This window comes from Physella acuta, unplaced genomic scaffold, assembly GCF_028476545.2.
Source record: "Physella acuta isolate Inbredline_101_S28 unplaced genomic scaffold, ASM2847654v3 ptg000727l, whole genome shotgun sequence".
Classification (NCBI taxonomy): Eukaryota; Metazoa; Mollusca; class Gastropoda; family Physidae; genus Physella; species Physella acuta.
The window spans coordinates 407655-425866 of NW_026732245.1; the positions used below are offsets into that span (position 1 = coordinate 407655).

The following is an 18212-nucleotide window of genomic DNA, read 5'->3' on the forward strand; positions in this document are numbered from 1 at the left end:
CTGATTGGTCAAAGCAGCAGCCGATAGCTGTAGGTGTGCGACAGTTGGCTTGCAGAATCCAGGTGTGTCCACACTTATGCAACAGCTAGCACGTATGATGTAATAATATTATAGCGGCCTGAATTCGTAGTGATCAACTCGTTTATGGTAAATGTAAACAGACAAACAGCATGTTGACAAACCTTGACATTGCACACTGTATTTGGACACGTAGGCATTCACTATACACATTGGCAAACAAGAGATACATACATAGAACTACTTTGAACATGATTACACTTTACTTTAGGTTAGATGTTCTGCTTAAATGTCATGTTTGTGTAGAATTTTTTAGTTTAAATATAATGCTTATGTGAGGGGGTTTTTTTATTTGAAAAAGTTTACAGTGAAAACAGTTTTATTTAGTTAGAGCTGTGTATTACGACACACTGTTTTGATCAAACGCCATAACATAACATGAAAGCACAACGCAATGAAATTTGTAACACACGGAAAAAAACCTAACATCGTAATATTGTAGAGTTATGCCACCCCCCCCCCCCCCCCTCCTCCCTATAAAGCACGCCATAAAGTTTGGTTTAGATCTTTTGATTGTTATCACACATTTTATTTTTATCATAGCCTAGCATATAAAAAAACAAATTCTTTTAAAAATAATTAGCAGCGCTTTAAATCTTATTTGAAGCTGCAGCTTCTTCAAGCCTGGCCAGGTAAAACGGCGCGTACCAAGACCAGATGCGATCAGACAGGCTTGTCAGCTTGCACTTTGAACACAACTTGCGTCGCCGGCCTTAGACAATGCCTGCGTTCATTCATTAAAATAGAACATCCACCCAGACAACTAAATCAATTTCTACACATCAGTCCACACCGCTCTTACAAAACAGGAGCTAGAGATGGGCATCTATAAATAAATCTCGCCTAGGAAAAAGCACGCAAGTAGTGGTAAAAATTTAATTGACGTAATTGTCCAAAGAAAAGGTTTTTGTTTTAATAGAAGAAGTAGTGTGTGCATACAGCTATCTGAACAACGAATCGCTTAATCTTTGACACGAAAATTGTGTGCATAGACGCGCGGGCTACGAACAATACCCGTGTCCAGGGAAGGCCTGCATAAAAAACATAATCTATTGATTTCAACAGTTGAAACTTGATACGCGTTTCCATGACAACTGTTCAAATGTTTGCAGGGTTGGTTGTTTGTTTTTTTTTTCTTCCTTTTTATTTCCAAAGATAAATTTCGCGTTAATGATGAAACCAACCTGACAGAATTTGACAAGTCACACATTTATCATCCTAGCCTCGGCTGTTTTAATAATATTTTATTTTTTTTGCAATTCGCTTTCTCGCTCTACACACACACACGCATACATACACATACACACACATACACACACAAACAGACACATACGCACACACATACAGACACATACGCACACAAACTGAGTCGGCATTAGTTGCAATAAATCATGTTCATATTCGGCAGTACAGACTATTTATGGCAATGTTTGCTAAATCATATTCGGCTTCTTCATCTAAACAAGCCCAAACTAAATCGTAACTATTTTCTTAAAGCACTTAACCTAACCTTAAAGCTAGTTGAGTGATGTGGTATAGCTGTGAACAAAATGTGTATTTTTTGCACCGTCAAAACAAAATAAAAAATAGACTGACCTGGTAGGCGTCCGGTATGTTGACCACCTCCCCCATCTTAGCCACATAGCCGGCTATCCCTGTCCCTAAAGGTATCCGTATCTCGTCCTCCCGGTCGCTGACGGTTTCGAACTCGGAATCGCACGTGACGTCGAAGAGCTTGGAGGCCAGGTACTTCTCCCCGGTCCCCTTGACCAGGAAGAGCGAGCAGCGGTCAGCGTTGAGCAGGATGCAGAGGTTCTGGAGGATCTTGAAGCAGAGGCTGGTCACGTCCAGGTCGTTGCAGATATCCATGACCAGCTCGTGCATCAGCTCCTTCTCGTCCAGGGCCTTCAGCTCGCTCTTTGACCGTCTCCGGCATTTGGCCTGTGTGGGGGTGGACGAGGCCGAGGGCCCCAGAAACGTAGGCAGCCCGTCGACCGTTGAGATTATAGGGTTGAGAATCCCACCCCTTTCAAACTCCTGGGCGGAGATTTTCCTGACGGGCGTGTTGGCGCCCGAGCTAGTCCTGGAGTTTGAGCTGGCACTGGAGGTGCTGAGGTTGTCTGCCCCGGACAGCGCGTGTGCGATCAGCCACCCGTCCACCATGCTTTTCCTGGCCTTCCTGGCGAAGTAGTCGTGGACGAACTCGGGGTGCTCGTCCAGCCAGCGCTCCATGGTGTCGTACTCCTGGCGCAGATCGTCGTCGTCATTGTCCACGCCTCCCCCGTGGTGCTGGTACACACCTGCACCAGACGTGCTCATCCTGTTTACAGCATAGCTCGTCCCTCGGGACATGCGACTACGAAAGCCCCACGGGGAATTCCCGCCCCGAACATTGGCGAAACTCTGCTGTAAAGTTCCCGGGCTCGGAGATGTGACCGAACGAGCGCTCGACTCACCGCCGGGTCCGGCTAGGGATGCGGCAGGAATACCCCCGCCGATGGAGCTGGGGACCCTCTGTGCACCGGATGAACCGATATTGCTGCTTGCTGGTTTGTCGCGATTTGAATCCAGTTTGACAGATCTGCGAGCGACACTGTGACTGGGGGAGTGTTCGCGTGAGTTGGGGAACCTATTAGTGCGAGTAATGAATCAAACTCGCGACCAATCGATGCGAGGCAAGGGCGAGCTCAGCGATCACACATCTAACCGTTTTACTTGTTCGAATTGTGTTTCCGACAACACTTTCTCCCCCGCTAGACGAGGCTAGACTAGTTACATGACAAAATAACAAAACACCGAGTGAAAGTCAACTTACACGGCTGTGAATGTGTACACTATCCTCCAACACTACAGCACTACACATAGATCCGTGTTTAAAAAAAAAAATCCTTCACAGGTCGGTAGGCCTAGGTTTATATTTATATACACTGTACAGTTATTCCCTTCAGCAAACAGCTCGCCCTATATCAGTATACTGCTAGCACTATGATCAATACACCGTTTACATTTCACGAGAGTACTTGGCCTAATAAAATAAACGTAAGAAAATCGGCGCTTGATTTACAACTTGTCCATAATAGGAATCCACATGCATTTGTTGTCTAACAAGACAGCGAACCTACTTTTCCTCAAGGATAACCCCACACGTTTGATCAAAGTACTGTCGCACACCTGCGTTGAAGAAGGGAAAAAAATTAAAATAACAAGACACCGGTTTGTGTATAAGAAAGGAAAACGTGGGGCCCGTTGTGCTATTTCTCGGGCAGACTATTTCGCGTCTGCGCCTTTCACCGGCTTGATAACTCATCGATCCCAGCCCGTCTGCTTGGCGAAAAACCCCGTTACAACGTCCAAGAAAAGGCGATAGCTTCTACCGACACGTTCGGTGGCCGTGCTACCGCCACTGTGGTCTACGTCACTACTCCAAGGCTAGAAAACACCGTAGCAACATGTTGGGCCAACGCTTCACCCGTGGCGACCCCCAAACGTATTTTAATTTTCTATTTCCTGTTATTTTTTTTTTCTTTCATCAAACTGGCGCGCGATTCACAGATTTCTCATGAATTCCTAAAATGCTTGTTAGTAACGATAGCGACCATTGGTTGCTTATAAAACCACGTGATATAAACAGAGGGGGTGTGTTCGGTTAAAGTGGTGGGGTATAGACTATTTTGTTTTTTACGTTCAAGATCTACACACTTTATGGCGGACTATGACAACAAACACGGCTGTGCTAAATATAATTTATTAAAATGAGGCCACTGTGAAGGAACACACTTAAAACTAGAGATTACTTCGTATTTCTAATGAAATTTAAACGAATAACTGATATTTTTTTTCAGTAGTTTTAAGGCCGAGCTAGATTCTAGATCTAGATCTAGATCTAGATTCTAGTACTAGATTGACTAGAATCTAGAATCGAGATCTTGTCGATTAAATTAATTCTCCAACTGCTACTATTTTACTTTAACCTGATTACTTAACTAGATTGTGTTGTTGTTTACATGTGTCAAATTGAATCGAATTCAAAATACACTACTGCCCTGTACTTTCCTAGCAATAATAGTTTGCAGACAGTCATGTAATAATATCCCAGTGACATTCTTAAGATTTTTTTTAAAATTAAGACAAGTTGACAATGACATAACAGAAAGAAAAAATCTCATATGCCACACCACATATATGTTAAATAACTTGTAGGAGCCTAACCTCCACATGCACTATTCGGTACTGCAGCAGGTGTGGTTTATTTAATTAGAATCTTTATATATTTTCATTAGAAAGTTTTAAAGCGTGTCTTTCCTGCACTAGGTTAAAAAAAAAAAGGAATGTGAAGCGCCCACACTGTTACACCCACAAATATGTGTACATAGTGCCTCCAGATAGCTTCTATTAAGCTGACATTGCATTTTAATTTAAAAGTTATATTTTAATACCCTTTATATCCAGTCTATTATATTTCAGTGTAATTTTCATAACCGATAAAGAGAAATTCCATGCGGGGAAGGGGGGTTAAACTTTAATGCGGATGTGCAGCATGGAAAAATAGGGGTATGAATGGTAACGAATGTGACTTTTTTTTTTAAAATTAAATTCAAGGGGAATAGCTGTGTTAATAGTAAAATTAAGGGGAGTTAATATTACGGTGGCTGAAGGGAAACAACCGTGTAAATAGTTGGCTTCGAATTTGGTACTCTGAATTATCCATCCATGTTGAAAAAGTAACAACGGAAAGAACGATAACAAACTTTGAACACACTGGCATAGATAATTAGTTTTAAGAACATATCTGCGTATTGTTTGTATCACATTGAAACAGATGTAGATCTATATGAAGTTACAAGTGCGAATTTTTAAAAAAACAAACCAAATTGAGACAATTAACCCATTAAAGCCATTTTACGATTTGTGAGGTGGTAATTTAATGATCAGAAGAAAAACGCCTAGTTTAGAATTAGAAGTTTCGTGCAAATATATGCAGGTATCACGAAGGGAAGTAGAAGATCATAATTTTGTTGTGTTGATCACGGGGTGGGGTTGTTATGTAAAATGCAGTGTTTCTTTCAGACATTTTATTCTGATTTGGGGAATGTGCGTGGGACACTTGTTTAAGAGATATGTGAAAGAAATTCTGGTTACATGGGTTAAGGTGATATTTTCTACGTATGGTATGTTGATACGTTACAAGTGGTAGCGTAATGTGATGTTATATGGGGATATTTTGCATGGGGTAGGGTGATGTTACATAGATGTTCCACCGGCCCGGAACCCCTTTATGAAGGCATGGGGTGTGGTCGGCCACAAATCGTACTTTTGTTGTGAGGGGGCTCCACAGGTCATCCTCTGTTCAATTTTAAAATGTGAATAAATCATTTAAAGCCATTTCAACCTTTATCATCAAGATTGAATTTCGGCAATGGTCACACAGCGCTTAGTAGATGAGTGTATTTCAGCAAATTACTTTAAAATTATAAGTGCAATACTAAAGGTAAATATTTTAAAAACTATTTTAGATACAAGTATTTTCCCTTCTTCATGTACTTCATCGTGTTACTTTCATTTCAGCAACTTTTTATTTCTTAAATGATTGCTTATTAATTTAAAAAAAGGGCAGATATTAATTCTATTTTCCACAGGGTTTTTCCCCAATTATATTATTACCATTAGAAAGTTTCCTTTTAAAAAAAAACAAAATAATTGTTGTGACTTAGATTTTATTGTAGGAAAAATAAAAATGTAGCACAACGTTCATAACTGACAGCCACATAACGAGCCCAAAATGTTCTGTAACGGAGCAATGATAGATGAACTGTGCTAGTCATGTAAGGAGCAATCACTCACATTTTCTCTCAATTAACCAGGAGAGTAAAGACTAGGCCTACTAAGAGACCACGGTTACCTGTAATATACAGCTATTTTAATATGGGAATGTCACATTTCAGGGTCTATATTCTAGGATGGAATGCTAAATACTGGCAAAATATTTATTTTACCACTAATTTCCATGTGAAGATGCCAATATTTAACGTTGTACTTAAGACTGACTACCAATATTATTTTAAATAATTTGAAAATTTAATAATTAAAAAACATCTTTATCAATGCTTGCTTTCAAACACCATTTATTAGCAATGCATCAGTATTATTTTGTCAAATAAAATATTTTGAATGCAGAGATCAGTTATACAGGTTAACAATTGGCCCATACATCATCCCCTTTAAGGCAGTCAACATGAAAGCTGTGGAACTAAGAGGAATGTCATGTTGATCTACGCCACTTGAATGGCAAATCTAAACTTTTGGTGAAAATACTATTCGGTTATTTGAAAGAATTTTAGCTGAATGATTGCATAGAATTACACAGTTGAAGACAAAAGTTGGTGTCAAGTAGAAACACCTAGTATCACTAAATTTGCAAAACAACTTAAACACAACTACTAATTCTGTCATGAAAAACATCATTTAATTATTCAGACAATATGTATATTATATACGAGTGGTAAGCCTAGAAATAATGATTTGTGTTGCCTTGGTGATTAAGAGATTTTTCTATCTTTTTAAGACTATTTCTAAGAAATGGACAATTGTTTTCCACCCTTAACCCAGATTGTGCTGCCTGAACTCTACTAATAAGAGAACACTTCAATAACCAATCCAGTAACAAATGTAACTACAACATGCATTAGCAATGCTGGCAGCTTAAAACAATACATTCTTTTGACAAAGCAAAGAGATGTAATTAGCTCTGGAAATTCACATAAGCTTACACAATACTATTTCATCAGCTCACTGTATCACAACAAAATAGACAAGTCATGCATTCACAAGTAAACAGATGCACTCAATTAAATAACAGTTATGAATGCATCAGGTAAAAAACTAATTAAATTTGGGGATATACCATTCAAAGTACTTTTACCAACTCATACCTTATCAAACAATATCCTATGAAATAGTACAGTACCATAAAAAAAAGTTCCAATGTACACTCCACACATCCTGATCTCACTCATCTTTCAACACCCCAAAACAAAATGGAAGGATGATATGAGTGGATGAAAGCTTTTATGAAATGGATGAAGAAAATATGCATTCATGATATGAAGGAAGTACAGTGTGTGCACCTTTCAACCCTTTCCACCCACAAGCAAGTCTGATAGAGCATGTCATAACAACTGCAGTTACAAAAATGATCGGTGTAGGCAGAACTGTAATCAGGTAAGTTCAACACAAGGTGTGTCAGGTGTCAGTTATCTATGGGCAGTCAAGTTGTCAAACAAAGTCCAACCATGTTGAGCTTGCCTGATATTAACAGTTATACCTACATATTCTGCTACCAACAGTAACCAATTGAGACCCATCTCCCATCCTGTGATTAACATTGGCAAGTTTTTATAAGGAATTGGTTACTTTGGAGCCAGCTTGAAGAAAAAAAAAATGTGCTAGCTGAATTGTACAACAGACTAGTAACCATTCTTTCTGATACTCTCAGCTCCCACACACTCAAGCACTCTTTTTCAACTAAAAATATGGCAAAAATAGAATGACAAAAAAACGTTCACAGAGATAATGTCATTAGCTTCAACATAAGTAGGGAAAAAAGAAACACTATGTAAGACTGAGATCTGATATTTACAAAGTAACAAAAAATACACAAAGACAGCCACCCTGTACATAATGAAAATGATGGGCCAGCACAGAGCCAGCTGTGATGACACCCTACAGACTGCTTTTTTATCCAACCAAAAGCAATATAAATCTAATTGGCTGTCTTGCCCAAAATAAGACAAGCCAGAAAATTATAGGATGCTCATGTTGAAAAGGAAAAAGATGCACACACTGTGAAAGCAGGATTTGTTATGTTCAGTTTTGTCTTTAGATCATCCAGCCGAGACAAGTTTTATCAGCGACGTCCTTGCTGAGCCATGCCACCACGTGGGGCCAGGTTAGGTGAACCACGCATGTCTTGCCGATTATTGAAACCACTGCTGCCCTTCATGCCACCCCTACCACCGCCACGGTCATTTCCATAAGAAGCTCCTCCAGATCTGCCCTGGCCCTGTCCGCCCATCCCACCTCTGGAACCTCCTCTTCCTCCACGAACTCCATCAGTGTTTCTGGGCTTCTTTTCCTCCACATTTAAACGATGTTCACCTTTGTACTTGATTGGCTGGTGTAGCTGAAACCAGACAGACAACAGATTAAAAATTTGGAGGTTTCTATTGTATACAAAAAACATTTACAGAGATGTCAATACAGGGTTACCACAATTTTTCTACAAGGAAATTCCCTGCTATCTTTCATAGCACATAACCAGTAAATTAAACTGGAAACAACAAAAAATTTTAAGGGGTGCTACTCATGTTTAAAAGTGAACAATATTATATCCTAAAATGTATCTAAAAACTAAAATTTTTTACCCTGAAACAATGTCGTGTCAGAAATTTTTATAAACAAAATTGACAATATCTGCTTGTTTTTCAAGACATTTGATTCACATTATGTTAAATTATAACAATCTTCAAAAAAAATATATTTAAACAATTATGCACATCACAAATAGTTTTAAATTGTAGACTCATCTTGATCTCATAATGCAATTACATTTCTAGAACCTCCCTATACATAACTGTTTATGTTAATACAGATAAATAATACATTGACTTAACCATTAATGATGGCCCGTAACGCCCTCTGCCGCCCGCTTACAATACACATAGAAAAATTAAGTTTGTTTCATTAAAATTTGGACTACAAATCCTAAATTTTAACCAAACAGGAAGTTGGATAGTTTCAGCATGTTTTTCCTGTTTATTAATTTCAATGGCGATTTTGAAATATACATAATATTAGTCTTTCCATCCCAAAATGTTTGACTCATATGTCCTATTTTTTAATTAAAAATAAAAAATAGTCCAGCAAAATGGAATCCTGCTATTATAACTGATTATTGTACAAAAACTATTGCACTCAAACTTAATTTTATACCTGACCTGTTTCTATTTTTGTGATTATTTATGATACAGGGCCTGCAAGGAAAGGAATATAGTAGCGGAAAAAATGCCCGCTAATGTTTAGAAATCCTAGGCTAGCATAGTAGAAGTTGTACCTTGTAGGCATGCGTGATTGGTGGAAACCATTACAGTAAAAATGCTTGGGAGTATTTAATAAAAACAATTTCTAGATTATCAAAACTTTTTTAAACATCAAACATTTTAAAACTCAAATTATGCAGAAAGGAATAATCGGGAAAAATTGTACCTCTTGACAAAAAACTGAAATTTTAGCAACTATCGCAAATCTTTGATGAATGCTTTGATTAATTTTGTGCAAAATCGTATTAGCACAGCGAAACTAGTTTTTGCGCCTCAATTCTAGCTGACTAGGCTATAAAAGGCAAACATCGCATAAGCTTAGTCCAAACCACGCGATTTGAGGGGTGAAAAAATTCCCAGCTATTTTGAAAATTTCTCAAATATTCATCTGATTTCCTGGCTTTCTAAACCTGGAAATTTATCTGAAATTCCCAGTTTTCCTGCTGTGGGAACCCTGCAATAACTTCAACATAAGTAGGGAAAAAAATCCAGGGGCACAAATACATTCTAGAAAAAGGTGTAGCTCAGATAATGTTGTAATCAGATATCAGTCGCAACTTACAAACATCATTGCTACAGGATGGATATATGGTTAGAAACATTTACAAATGCAAAAAATGTGCAAGAAGGTTATGTAATGAAAAATTACCTTTATCTTCAGAATTTCCTGAACAGTATCTGGATTTTCAAACACCACAAAGCCAAAGTTCTGTAAGGAGTAAGGAAGCAAATTGGTTAAATCACAAGTAACGAAACACAGTATGAACTACATACTGCATTATATGGAAACAAAGTAGCTCAGTAAACTTTATCATCACATTCAGACGCAACTTACAAACATCATGGCTACAATATAATTATGAAAAGGCTTTTTTCATATTATTTTTTTACAGATTCTGTAAATATTTGATAGCAATAAAATGTCATGGTTAGACATCTCTAAAAAATAAAACTTACAGGTACTTTGCCACCACCACTTTTAGTGTTGATCCGAAGTTCTTCGACTTTTCCATATTCTATTAAATTGTGAAAAAGTATATATTAATAAAACTCAAGTAACAGGTTTTCTAATCTCCTAAGGTAAAAACTAACCATAACTCCGCTTATTCTACAAAATATTGAGGATTCAATTACATTTAAAGCGAACTCAATACTTACGTTCAAAAAATTCTTTCAACTCTGATTCTGTAATGATATGTGGCAAATTACCAACAAATAATTGTTGGTTGTCCGAGTACTTAGAGCCACCAACTCCACCCCCTCCAACACTATTGGAGCGCCGCCCATTCACACTGTCTGTATCACCATCTCCGTCACCACGGCTGACACTGCTCCTATCTCTGTCGTAACGTTCACGGGGCGCCCTAAAAAATAACATTTAGAATAATGATACACAATATAGGAGGAAGTTCATTTCCCAACAATTTATCCAGCATGTGTTCAGTTACTGCCTTCCCAGTGATTAAGCCATGTACTCAAATTTTATGTGTGCCTACCACTAATTCATTTTTTAAGATAATCCTAAAATTTAAGCTCCAAATTTTTTCTAAGCTGTTTTATCCAGACGTATAGATCTAATGCAACTTTCTGTTTAATAAAGATTTCTAATATCAGCTTGCAAGATTTGTCCATTTATACAAAAAATAAAAATCTGCCAACTTTCATAATATAAAAAGTGCAAGTAGGGTATGAAAATTCCTCTTTCAAATAAACATTCTGCCCAGTAACGTTGAAAGGTCATATTACTGTTTGACAGAAATTCAATTGTTTCGTCAAAAGGGAAGGGAAAAATATGCTTTTGGACAATATCTGTAAACATTATGAAATGCACAAAAGCAAGTTAACAGGTAGTATGAAATTTACCTTGGTGCTCTCTGAGATTGAGGTGTTTGAGAAGGAATTCCATCTGATTTAGGAGGTTCAGCTCTTGATGGGGGTGGCTTGCTTGAGTGAACAGGAAGTGGTGCATAAGAACTTTGAGGAGGCGCAGCAACACCACCCGGTGTATTCTTACCTGCCAATGCTGCCCAGGAAACAGGTTTAGGTCCTATAAAAAAATTAACATTTAACACTTTCCCAGCTACCCCATCAGAAAGAACATCTGTTACAAATGTTGGCTCAGGTTAATGAGTACAAAAACTTTTCTTTCATCAAATTTCACATAAGAGAGGGCAAGTAAAATTCATCATCGCCAACACAATGACAGCTACAGATTTTCGAAACAAAGGCAAGTTTCAATATTTACATTTTACACAAAATAAATAAGTTTAGCAAATTAAATCAAGTAGAATGGAGGAAAGTAATAAAGCAAATGCAAACAATTCAGATGTAACAAAATTGCCAATTCATTGAATTCCATTCCAATTTTTAAAAAGGTGTTAAATGTTGAACAAGCACTAAGTTAACATCCACATCAGTAACTAAATGAAAAATACATACCAGGTGGAGGATCACTGTACTCCTGCTGGGCAGGTTCAGCAGCAACAGCAGCTGGCTTCACATCTTTCTGTTCATACTTTTCTACTTCTGCTACCGGAACCTCTTCTACAGGTCTTGATTCCCTTTCTACAGGGGGACTTATTTCTTCAGTTTTCTGGGGCTGTGGCGCTGGTGCTTGAACATGCACTGGAGCTGACTCTTGAACTTTCAATGTTTCAACCTCAATCACTGGGCCATTGCTATTCAGATAAAATGGTCAGTATATGAACGACTGCTATTCAAAACCTTTAAAACATTTTAAATAGGAAAAACAATTCACGGGAAGCTACAGCATACCTTAGTGGGACCTGATCATAATAAGGTGACGAGATATCTGGACTAGTAGGAGCCTGATCTTGACCATTTTCCATGATCTCTTCTCTAGGATCAGTTATAAACCCTAAAATAGGAAAAACAATATAAGAAAAGAAAAAGCCATACACTAAAACAAATAACTTCCATTACAGTACACATACTTGACACTGAAAAAAAAACTTTCTACAAATGCTGCTTATTAAAAATAACTTAAGAAAGACTTACTGTCAGCCTCCTCTACTTCCTCTTCATCATGAAAAACTTCATCTTGATATCGGAAAATGTCATTGTGGACATAAAACTTTTTAGGGGTCTGTGGCACCAAGACAAAAGTCTGCATGAATCTGCGCATTGGCTCACCATTGTTGCTTAATTCACCGGTCACCTGAACAACAACGGAGTCTTCCACAGTTGCCTGAGCATCAACTTGGCGGATCTTCGCATGGCAGTCATTAAAGTTTAAAGAAACTATCTTCTTATGGATAGCCTAAAAATAAATTTTATAACATAAAATTACTGAAACTTCTCATGGCAAAAATATTTTCCCTCCACCAATTAAATGTTATATATATAACATTCTATTAAAATCTTAAACAATTAGTCTTTGAAATTTTACTAGGACAACAAAAGTAAGATACTATTTCCGGTAAAAGATGAATGGAAAAATACAAGATCAAAAACTTAAACATCAAAAGTAGTAAAAACCCACCTCTTGACCAATAACAGGTGGTTGTTCATTACCAGCTTTTTCAACTCCACCATGTACAAAAGCTGAATTGTTACTGTAAAACCTGTAATAAAAAAATTGTGAAAAAAAAAACTCAAAAAAGTTCTGTTTGTAGTTTCTTGAAACACTGACAATAATATATTTTCAAAAATTGCACCATTGTGCATCTGCAATGTGATGGACAAAAACTTAACTCGCATGTACCAATGATTGTTATTTTCCTTCAAGAACAAAAAGCATTATGCTAGTGCGGCTGATAAAGCACTTTATCAGCCACAAAGTCTTACAATTTGGAATAATCTTAAATGATGATAATCACAAACTGAATTGTTTTTCAATTTCATGAACATGTGAATTTAGATAATCTTCAGGTCAGGAAAGGCATACAGCATACTAATAAAAACATTTAGACAGTCAAGTAACATACAGGTATTTTATTTTTAGCATGTGATTTACCTGCTTTTGGAAGTTTAATGTTAAATAAATTTGAGCAATTTTTGGGTATTGGCTCTTAGTTTAATCTACATACTGTTTTTGAAATCATGCTTTAAAAGCAAACAAGTAAATGAAACAAGAAAGTAACAAGAAAAAAACTATTTTTCTGTTAATTTGATTTTTTAGTGGAGATATGTTTGTCACATCACAACCTGCTGTTAAAAACGTATAATAAAGGTCAAATTAGTACAAGCAGGCAGTCCTGGTGTATTCATTCTCTATTCCTTACTGATAGATTATATAACACTTTTTTGAAAGCTACAATTTTTGCTTTTAAAAAGACAAATTTGCAAATTGGCAAGATATAATGAAGATAAACACCTGTGAAGATGAAGAGGTGCTTCATGAAGCATTGTGTAATATTGCCGTACGAATTCCCGGCCAACTTCCTGGGGTCCAGGAGTTTCCATTACCATTGTGTTCTGAAAAAAATAAAAATGCCAAATACTAAAAAATCAAACAGAATTAGCTGTGTAAAATATCAGATTCTAAATTCTCAATTTTACAAATTAAGATTTTAATAATTGAACTATTCAGTGAATCTCTGTAATTATAAGAGTCAAATTATCCTAACATTTAAACTTTTAATTTCTTGCATAGCCATAACTGCTGTTACCAATACTTAACTTGATAGTATAATACTACCAATAAGCTGACCAGAGGTATGTCTTTATACTACTGTCCAATGTTGCCACAATAGAATCTTATAAAAAGGGGGGGGGGGGGGGGGGGGGTGTTAGATTACTGGTTAACAATTATAACTTGCTAAAATCAATAACTTCTGAACTTTAAATTTGAGATTTCAATACTAATGACAACCTTACATTTATTATTTAAGTCTATTGTCCGACTTCAGTAATACCAATATTCTAAACAGATAAACATCCATCCATAAATTAACTGCTCCATTAAATGATGACAAAAATCCAACACTCCTTTTTTTTAAAAACTAGTCGGCTATAGGTTAGTAGGCCTATACAGTTAATTTCAGGCAAAATCGGTAGTATTTTTGTTTTGGACTTAGTAGGCATTGTACTAGCTTGTTAATATTTTCAATAAAAAATTATGAGCAGGCAGAAATATCTTCTGGTACTGAGTTTTCTTTAGTCGAGAAAGAAGAGTTCTAGTCCTGAATGCATCTAACCTCTGAAAAATCTTAGTATGGTAAAGCAGGGCACTAAGAGCCATGTGGTATAAATTAGGACCCAGTAAGCACCCCCCCCCCCCCACACACACAAAACTACTGATCTTCTGAGGTCACAACCACTGTCATTTATGACCCACCTGGCCCAGTAGGGAGAAGATGAAACATGAATTAATCCCACTGCTCTTTCTTCAAAATTTCTCACCCCCTGAAAACTATTTTGAGAAACCTCCATAATACTATTTTGTAATTTTTTTTTTCCAAGTTGATATAACCTAGGAAACTTCACTCAGGGTTCATGCTCCAGAACTAAAAATAATTCCATGAGTTTACCAGATTTCCAGGATTTTTAAACAAATACCAGGAGATTTTAAAATTAAGAAAGTTCATGTGATGGAAAATGTTATAGACCTAGACCCAATATGCTTAAATTAGAAGGGGTCTACTAATTATTTTAAGCGGTATTTTGGAACTACTTGAAAAAACATTGGAGCCAAAAATTATCACCTTGATAATTTCCAAACCACATTGTTATTTATGCTTTTAGCCTAATTGTAGTAGTAGAGTCAGTAGACAGCTTTTACAATTTGTCGCCGGTATAGTTGGCCTAGAGCATGTCAAAGCAGGAATAACACTGCTACTTAAGATTAGCAGTAATGTCAATTTTATTACAAGCTGTATCAAACATGAACCGGGCTAAGCTGATGTATTTGTTCTTCAAAAACAGCAATATTATATAATCTACTTTTTAACAATTTTTTACAAAAATATATTACTGAAAACATCAGTGGAAAATTCAGAAGTTTTAGAGATTTTTAAACATTTCATGAGAATTCCAGGTTTTGATAATTCTCAGAGTAAAACTTGACAATATCATAATGGTTTTATTTGTTAGATAACTAAATCTTTATGAATACATCACTTTTGTCCACTAGCTTGCATTTTCAGAAAAGTTAAAATTGTTATGAGGCTATTGTTGCCTGTGGTTCTAATCCCTTGGTAGGTAACATGGATTGCTGCTCTTAGATCTCAGCCAACCAGCGATAGCATCTTTTATGTAATTTATGACCCTTAGGCTCCAGCAGGAAGAACAAAGGGGAAATAAGTACCACTGCTCTCCCCTCAACATTTCTCACCATGTCATGTTATGTAATGTATAGCACCCATGGCTTATCAAGGGCCAAGTGATAGCTGGTATCATTCAAAGTGTGTACACTGCATTAACTATTTTGGGGTTAATTAAATGATTTTATAGTGAGTTCGTCTAAACTAGGAGATAATACTTAATGCCCCATGGCCTGGCTACATTTGCCCCAAATGCTGATTTTGAGTCATGGCTATAGATGCTAAATTAAACTAATTAAAAGTAAATTGAACCCTTTATTATTAATTTTATATTGTGTAAGATGTGTTAAAATAATTTTGGGACGATTTTAGATACCGGTGTCCGATAATGGAATCTTCTTTAAAAAAAGGGGTGTTGGGTAGTTAGTAGTATAGTAATCTCGACTAATGTTATGGTTAGAAATTAGGGGTAGGCGTATGGTAAGACCAGGTTTGGGATTATGGGCAGGGTAAGTATTGACATGTGCGTATTTAGTTAATTACCAGTAACCTAACACCCTTTTTAAAGAAAATTCCATTATTGGACACTGGTATAAAAATTGTCGTTGTCCCCCCCCCCCCCCCCCCCCCCCCCCGAATTAAAATTGTCCCTAACTTTGCATTAATTTCAATATTAGAAAAGTCCTTAAAAATTTACAATTTTTACAGGAGCTAAAAAGCATGGCTCTCAGTGCCCTTCTTTGCCCTACTAATTTTGTCTTGACAAGCTCAATCCTGGATACTAGAGCTACCATGCCTAGTGTACTTTTTCTTCTCGATCTATTTGAAATTTCAGTCATTTTGCTATTGCTACCCTAGGCTTTTGATGATTAGAGGGACACAATAGCAAAATGTGCGGAAAAACCCTTAGTACAATCACCATGTGGAGAATCTAGGCCTATTTTAAAGAATCAAAGCTTTTACCAGAGGGCCTGGCTGAGTCTGTACAATAATTTCATTCATTTGTAGCCGGATGATTTTAGATGCCGATAATAGACTCTTCCATAAAATAGGTGTGTTGGCTTGTTGGTAGTATTGACATCTCTGACTAATTTTAAGGTTTGAAATTTAAATTAGGGTTAGGCGTATGGTAGGACCAGGGTTAGCATTGATGATATTAGCCAGCCATGTGTGTATTTATTTAGTTAACTACCAGTAACCTAACACCCCTTGTTTTAAGATGATTCCATTATCGGACACCGGTATAAAAAATCCCCTTGTAGCCTAATATAATAACTTAACATAAGCCTAATGATTTCTTAACAAAGAAGTAACAGGAGTAGATCTAGATTTCTGGATCTAGAGAGCAAACTTTAGCAAGTCTTAACAAGCTTACACAAATTAGGCTAAATAATCTAGATCTTCATTCTAGATCATAATCAGTCTGGATTTAGTTTATATTACTCAATATAAAACCGGCTTTGGCGTACATCTGTCAACTGTTCCTTTCAGCTAAAATAGATTCTGAGCTCTTGATCCAAAAATTCTAGACAATGGCCATGGGGCCTTACTACGCAGTCTAAAAGACGGTTTTGATTCGCTATACTTTTCAAAGCCCGAAATAGCAAAAACCTTATCGAGGTCTTGGAATTTCAGGTTCACTGTATAAAGGATTGTCAGTTAATTGAATGCCGATTCTGTTAGAAAGATTTTGATGGAGGTTTACGGTTAAGTTTTTGGGTAATCTATCGTTTTGGGTACGTAAAATCGCCCGCGGCTATTTATGTACGAAAACGTTACCTCATTGTCAAGGCTTTAATAGAAGTATATTGTCATACTTTTGTGTCAAATATTATAGATAAATGAATAATACACCTAAATCAATGGCTAAATATATCGATATAGGCCAGAAATCAACTTTAAAGTACTTTAAACAGCAGTGTCTGAGAGCAAGATTTGCTATATAAACAGCAGCCATTTGTAAAATAGAGTGGCTTCCCCCTTAATCTGGCGCTAAAAGCTTATAAAAATAAAACTTAGACAAGATGGCTGCTATAGTAAATGAGCATGGTTGCATCTGTTGGAAACATCGCTAGTCTTCATTTATTACGGAAAAATTTTAATTCAATTGTTTAAAAACAGGTACATAAATGAATCAAGGAAACATTTTTGAATTTTTTAAAACATAAACCCTCCTCAAAATGTGAAATAACTATTAAAATTTAAGGAGTCACCTGTTTTTCACATTACAAATCGCGGGCGATTTTACGTACCCAAAACGATAGATTACCAGTTTTTGACTGCACGGGTTTTTTTTCACTCTTTCATGTCTGACATCAGTCTACATAACCTACAGCACGGAGTCTAAGACATATGTACAATAACAGTTAACAGTCACACGAAACAAATACATGAAATTTTAATAAATATAAGTGCTTAAGAAATCTAAAACAATAATACTTTACTATTTTCAGTTTCTACATCAATATACGTACAAAAATAAGGAATTTTTCTCCTCAAAAAATTATCCCGTACACATGGGATGGTGCGCAGGTCGGGTCTAAAGAAACAACGATCTGCGCAGGACTCTCGTGAAAAGTGTGGTAGCAGCCCCAATTTTATTCTGAATATGCATTTAAATTTTTTATTTTACAATTAATTTATTTTATTATCTGTAAATAAAGCAAAAAACTATTATTGTACAAATAAAATTAATTTTAAGTAATCTTATATTCGCTGAAGTCGATTAAATGAATAATGAAATTAAAATTAAAGGTAAATGGTAAATAAGTTTAGTAATGCAGGTTTCGGGATGCTTCCGGTTAAAATATTTATT

The 18212-nt window shown here is 36.5% G+C and overlaps 2 protein-coding genes across 3 annotated transcripts in view; both read right to left on the reverse strand.

Moving 5' to 3' along the window:
• The window catches only part of LOC131950000 (dual 3',5'-cyclic-AMP and -GMP phosphodiesterase 11), a 178726-nt gene extending 175126 nt beyond the window's left edge, over positions 1–3600 (reverse strand). For both annotated transcript variants that reach the window (XM_059311994.1, XM_059311993.1), the window contains exon 1: positions 1675–3600. In XM_059311994.1, coding sequence (XP_059167977.1) covers positions 1675–2430 — 756 coding nt within the window. In that variant the 5' untranslated portion in view covers positions 2431–3600. The remainder of the gene's footprint in view (positions 1–1674) is intronic.
• Positions 3601–6182: 2582 nt separating this feature from the next.
• LOC131950006 (ras GTPase-activating protein-binding protein 2) lies at positions 6183–17947 on the reverse strand. The gene is made up of 11 exons (XM_059312001.1): positions 17873–17947; positions 13510–13610; positions 12676–12757; positions 12192–12453; positions 11949–12051; positions 11613–11851; positions 11037–11220; positions 10332–10537; positions 10131–10189; positions 9823–9882; positions 6183–8257 (listed from the first exon to the last, which is right to left on the reverse strand). The coding sequence occupies exons 2-11, from the start codon at positions 13602–13604 to the stop codon at positions 7982–7984; spliced, it is 1566 nt and encodes a 521-aa protein (XP_059167984.1). The 5' UTR covers positions 13605–13610; positions 17873–17947; the 3' UTR covers positions 6183–7981.
• Between the last annotated feature and the right edge of the window lie 265 nt (positions 17948–18212).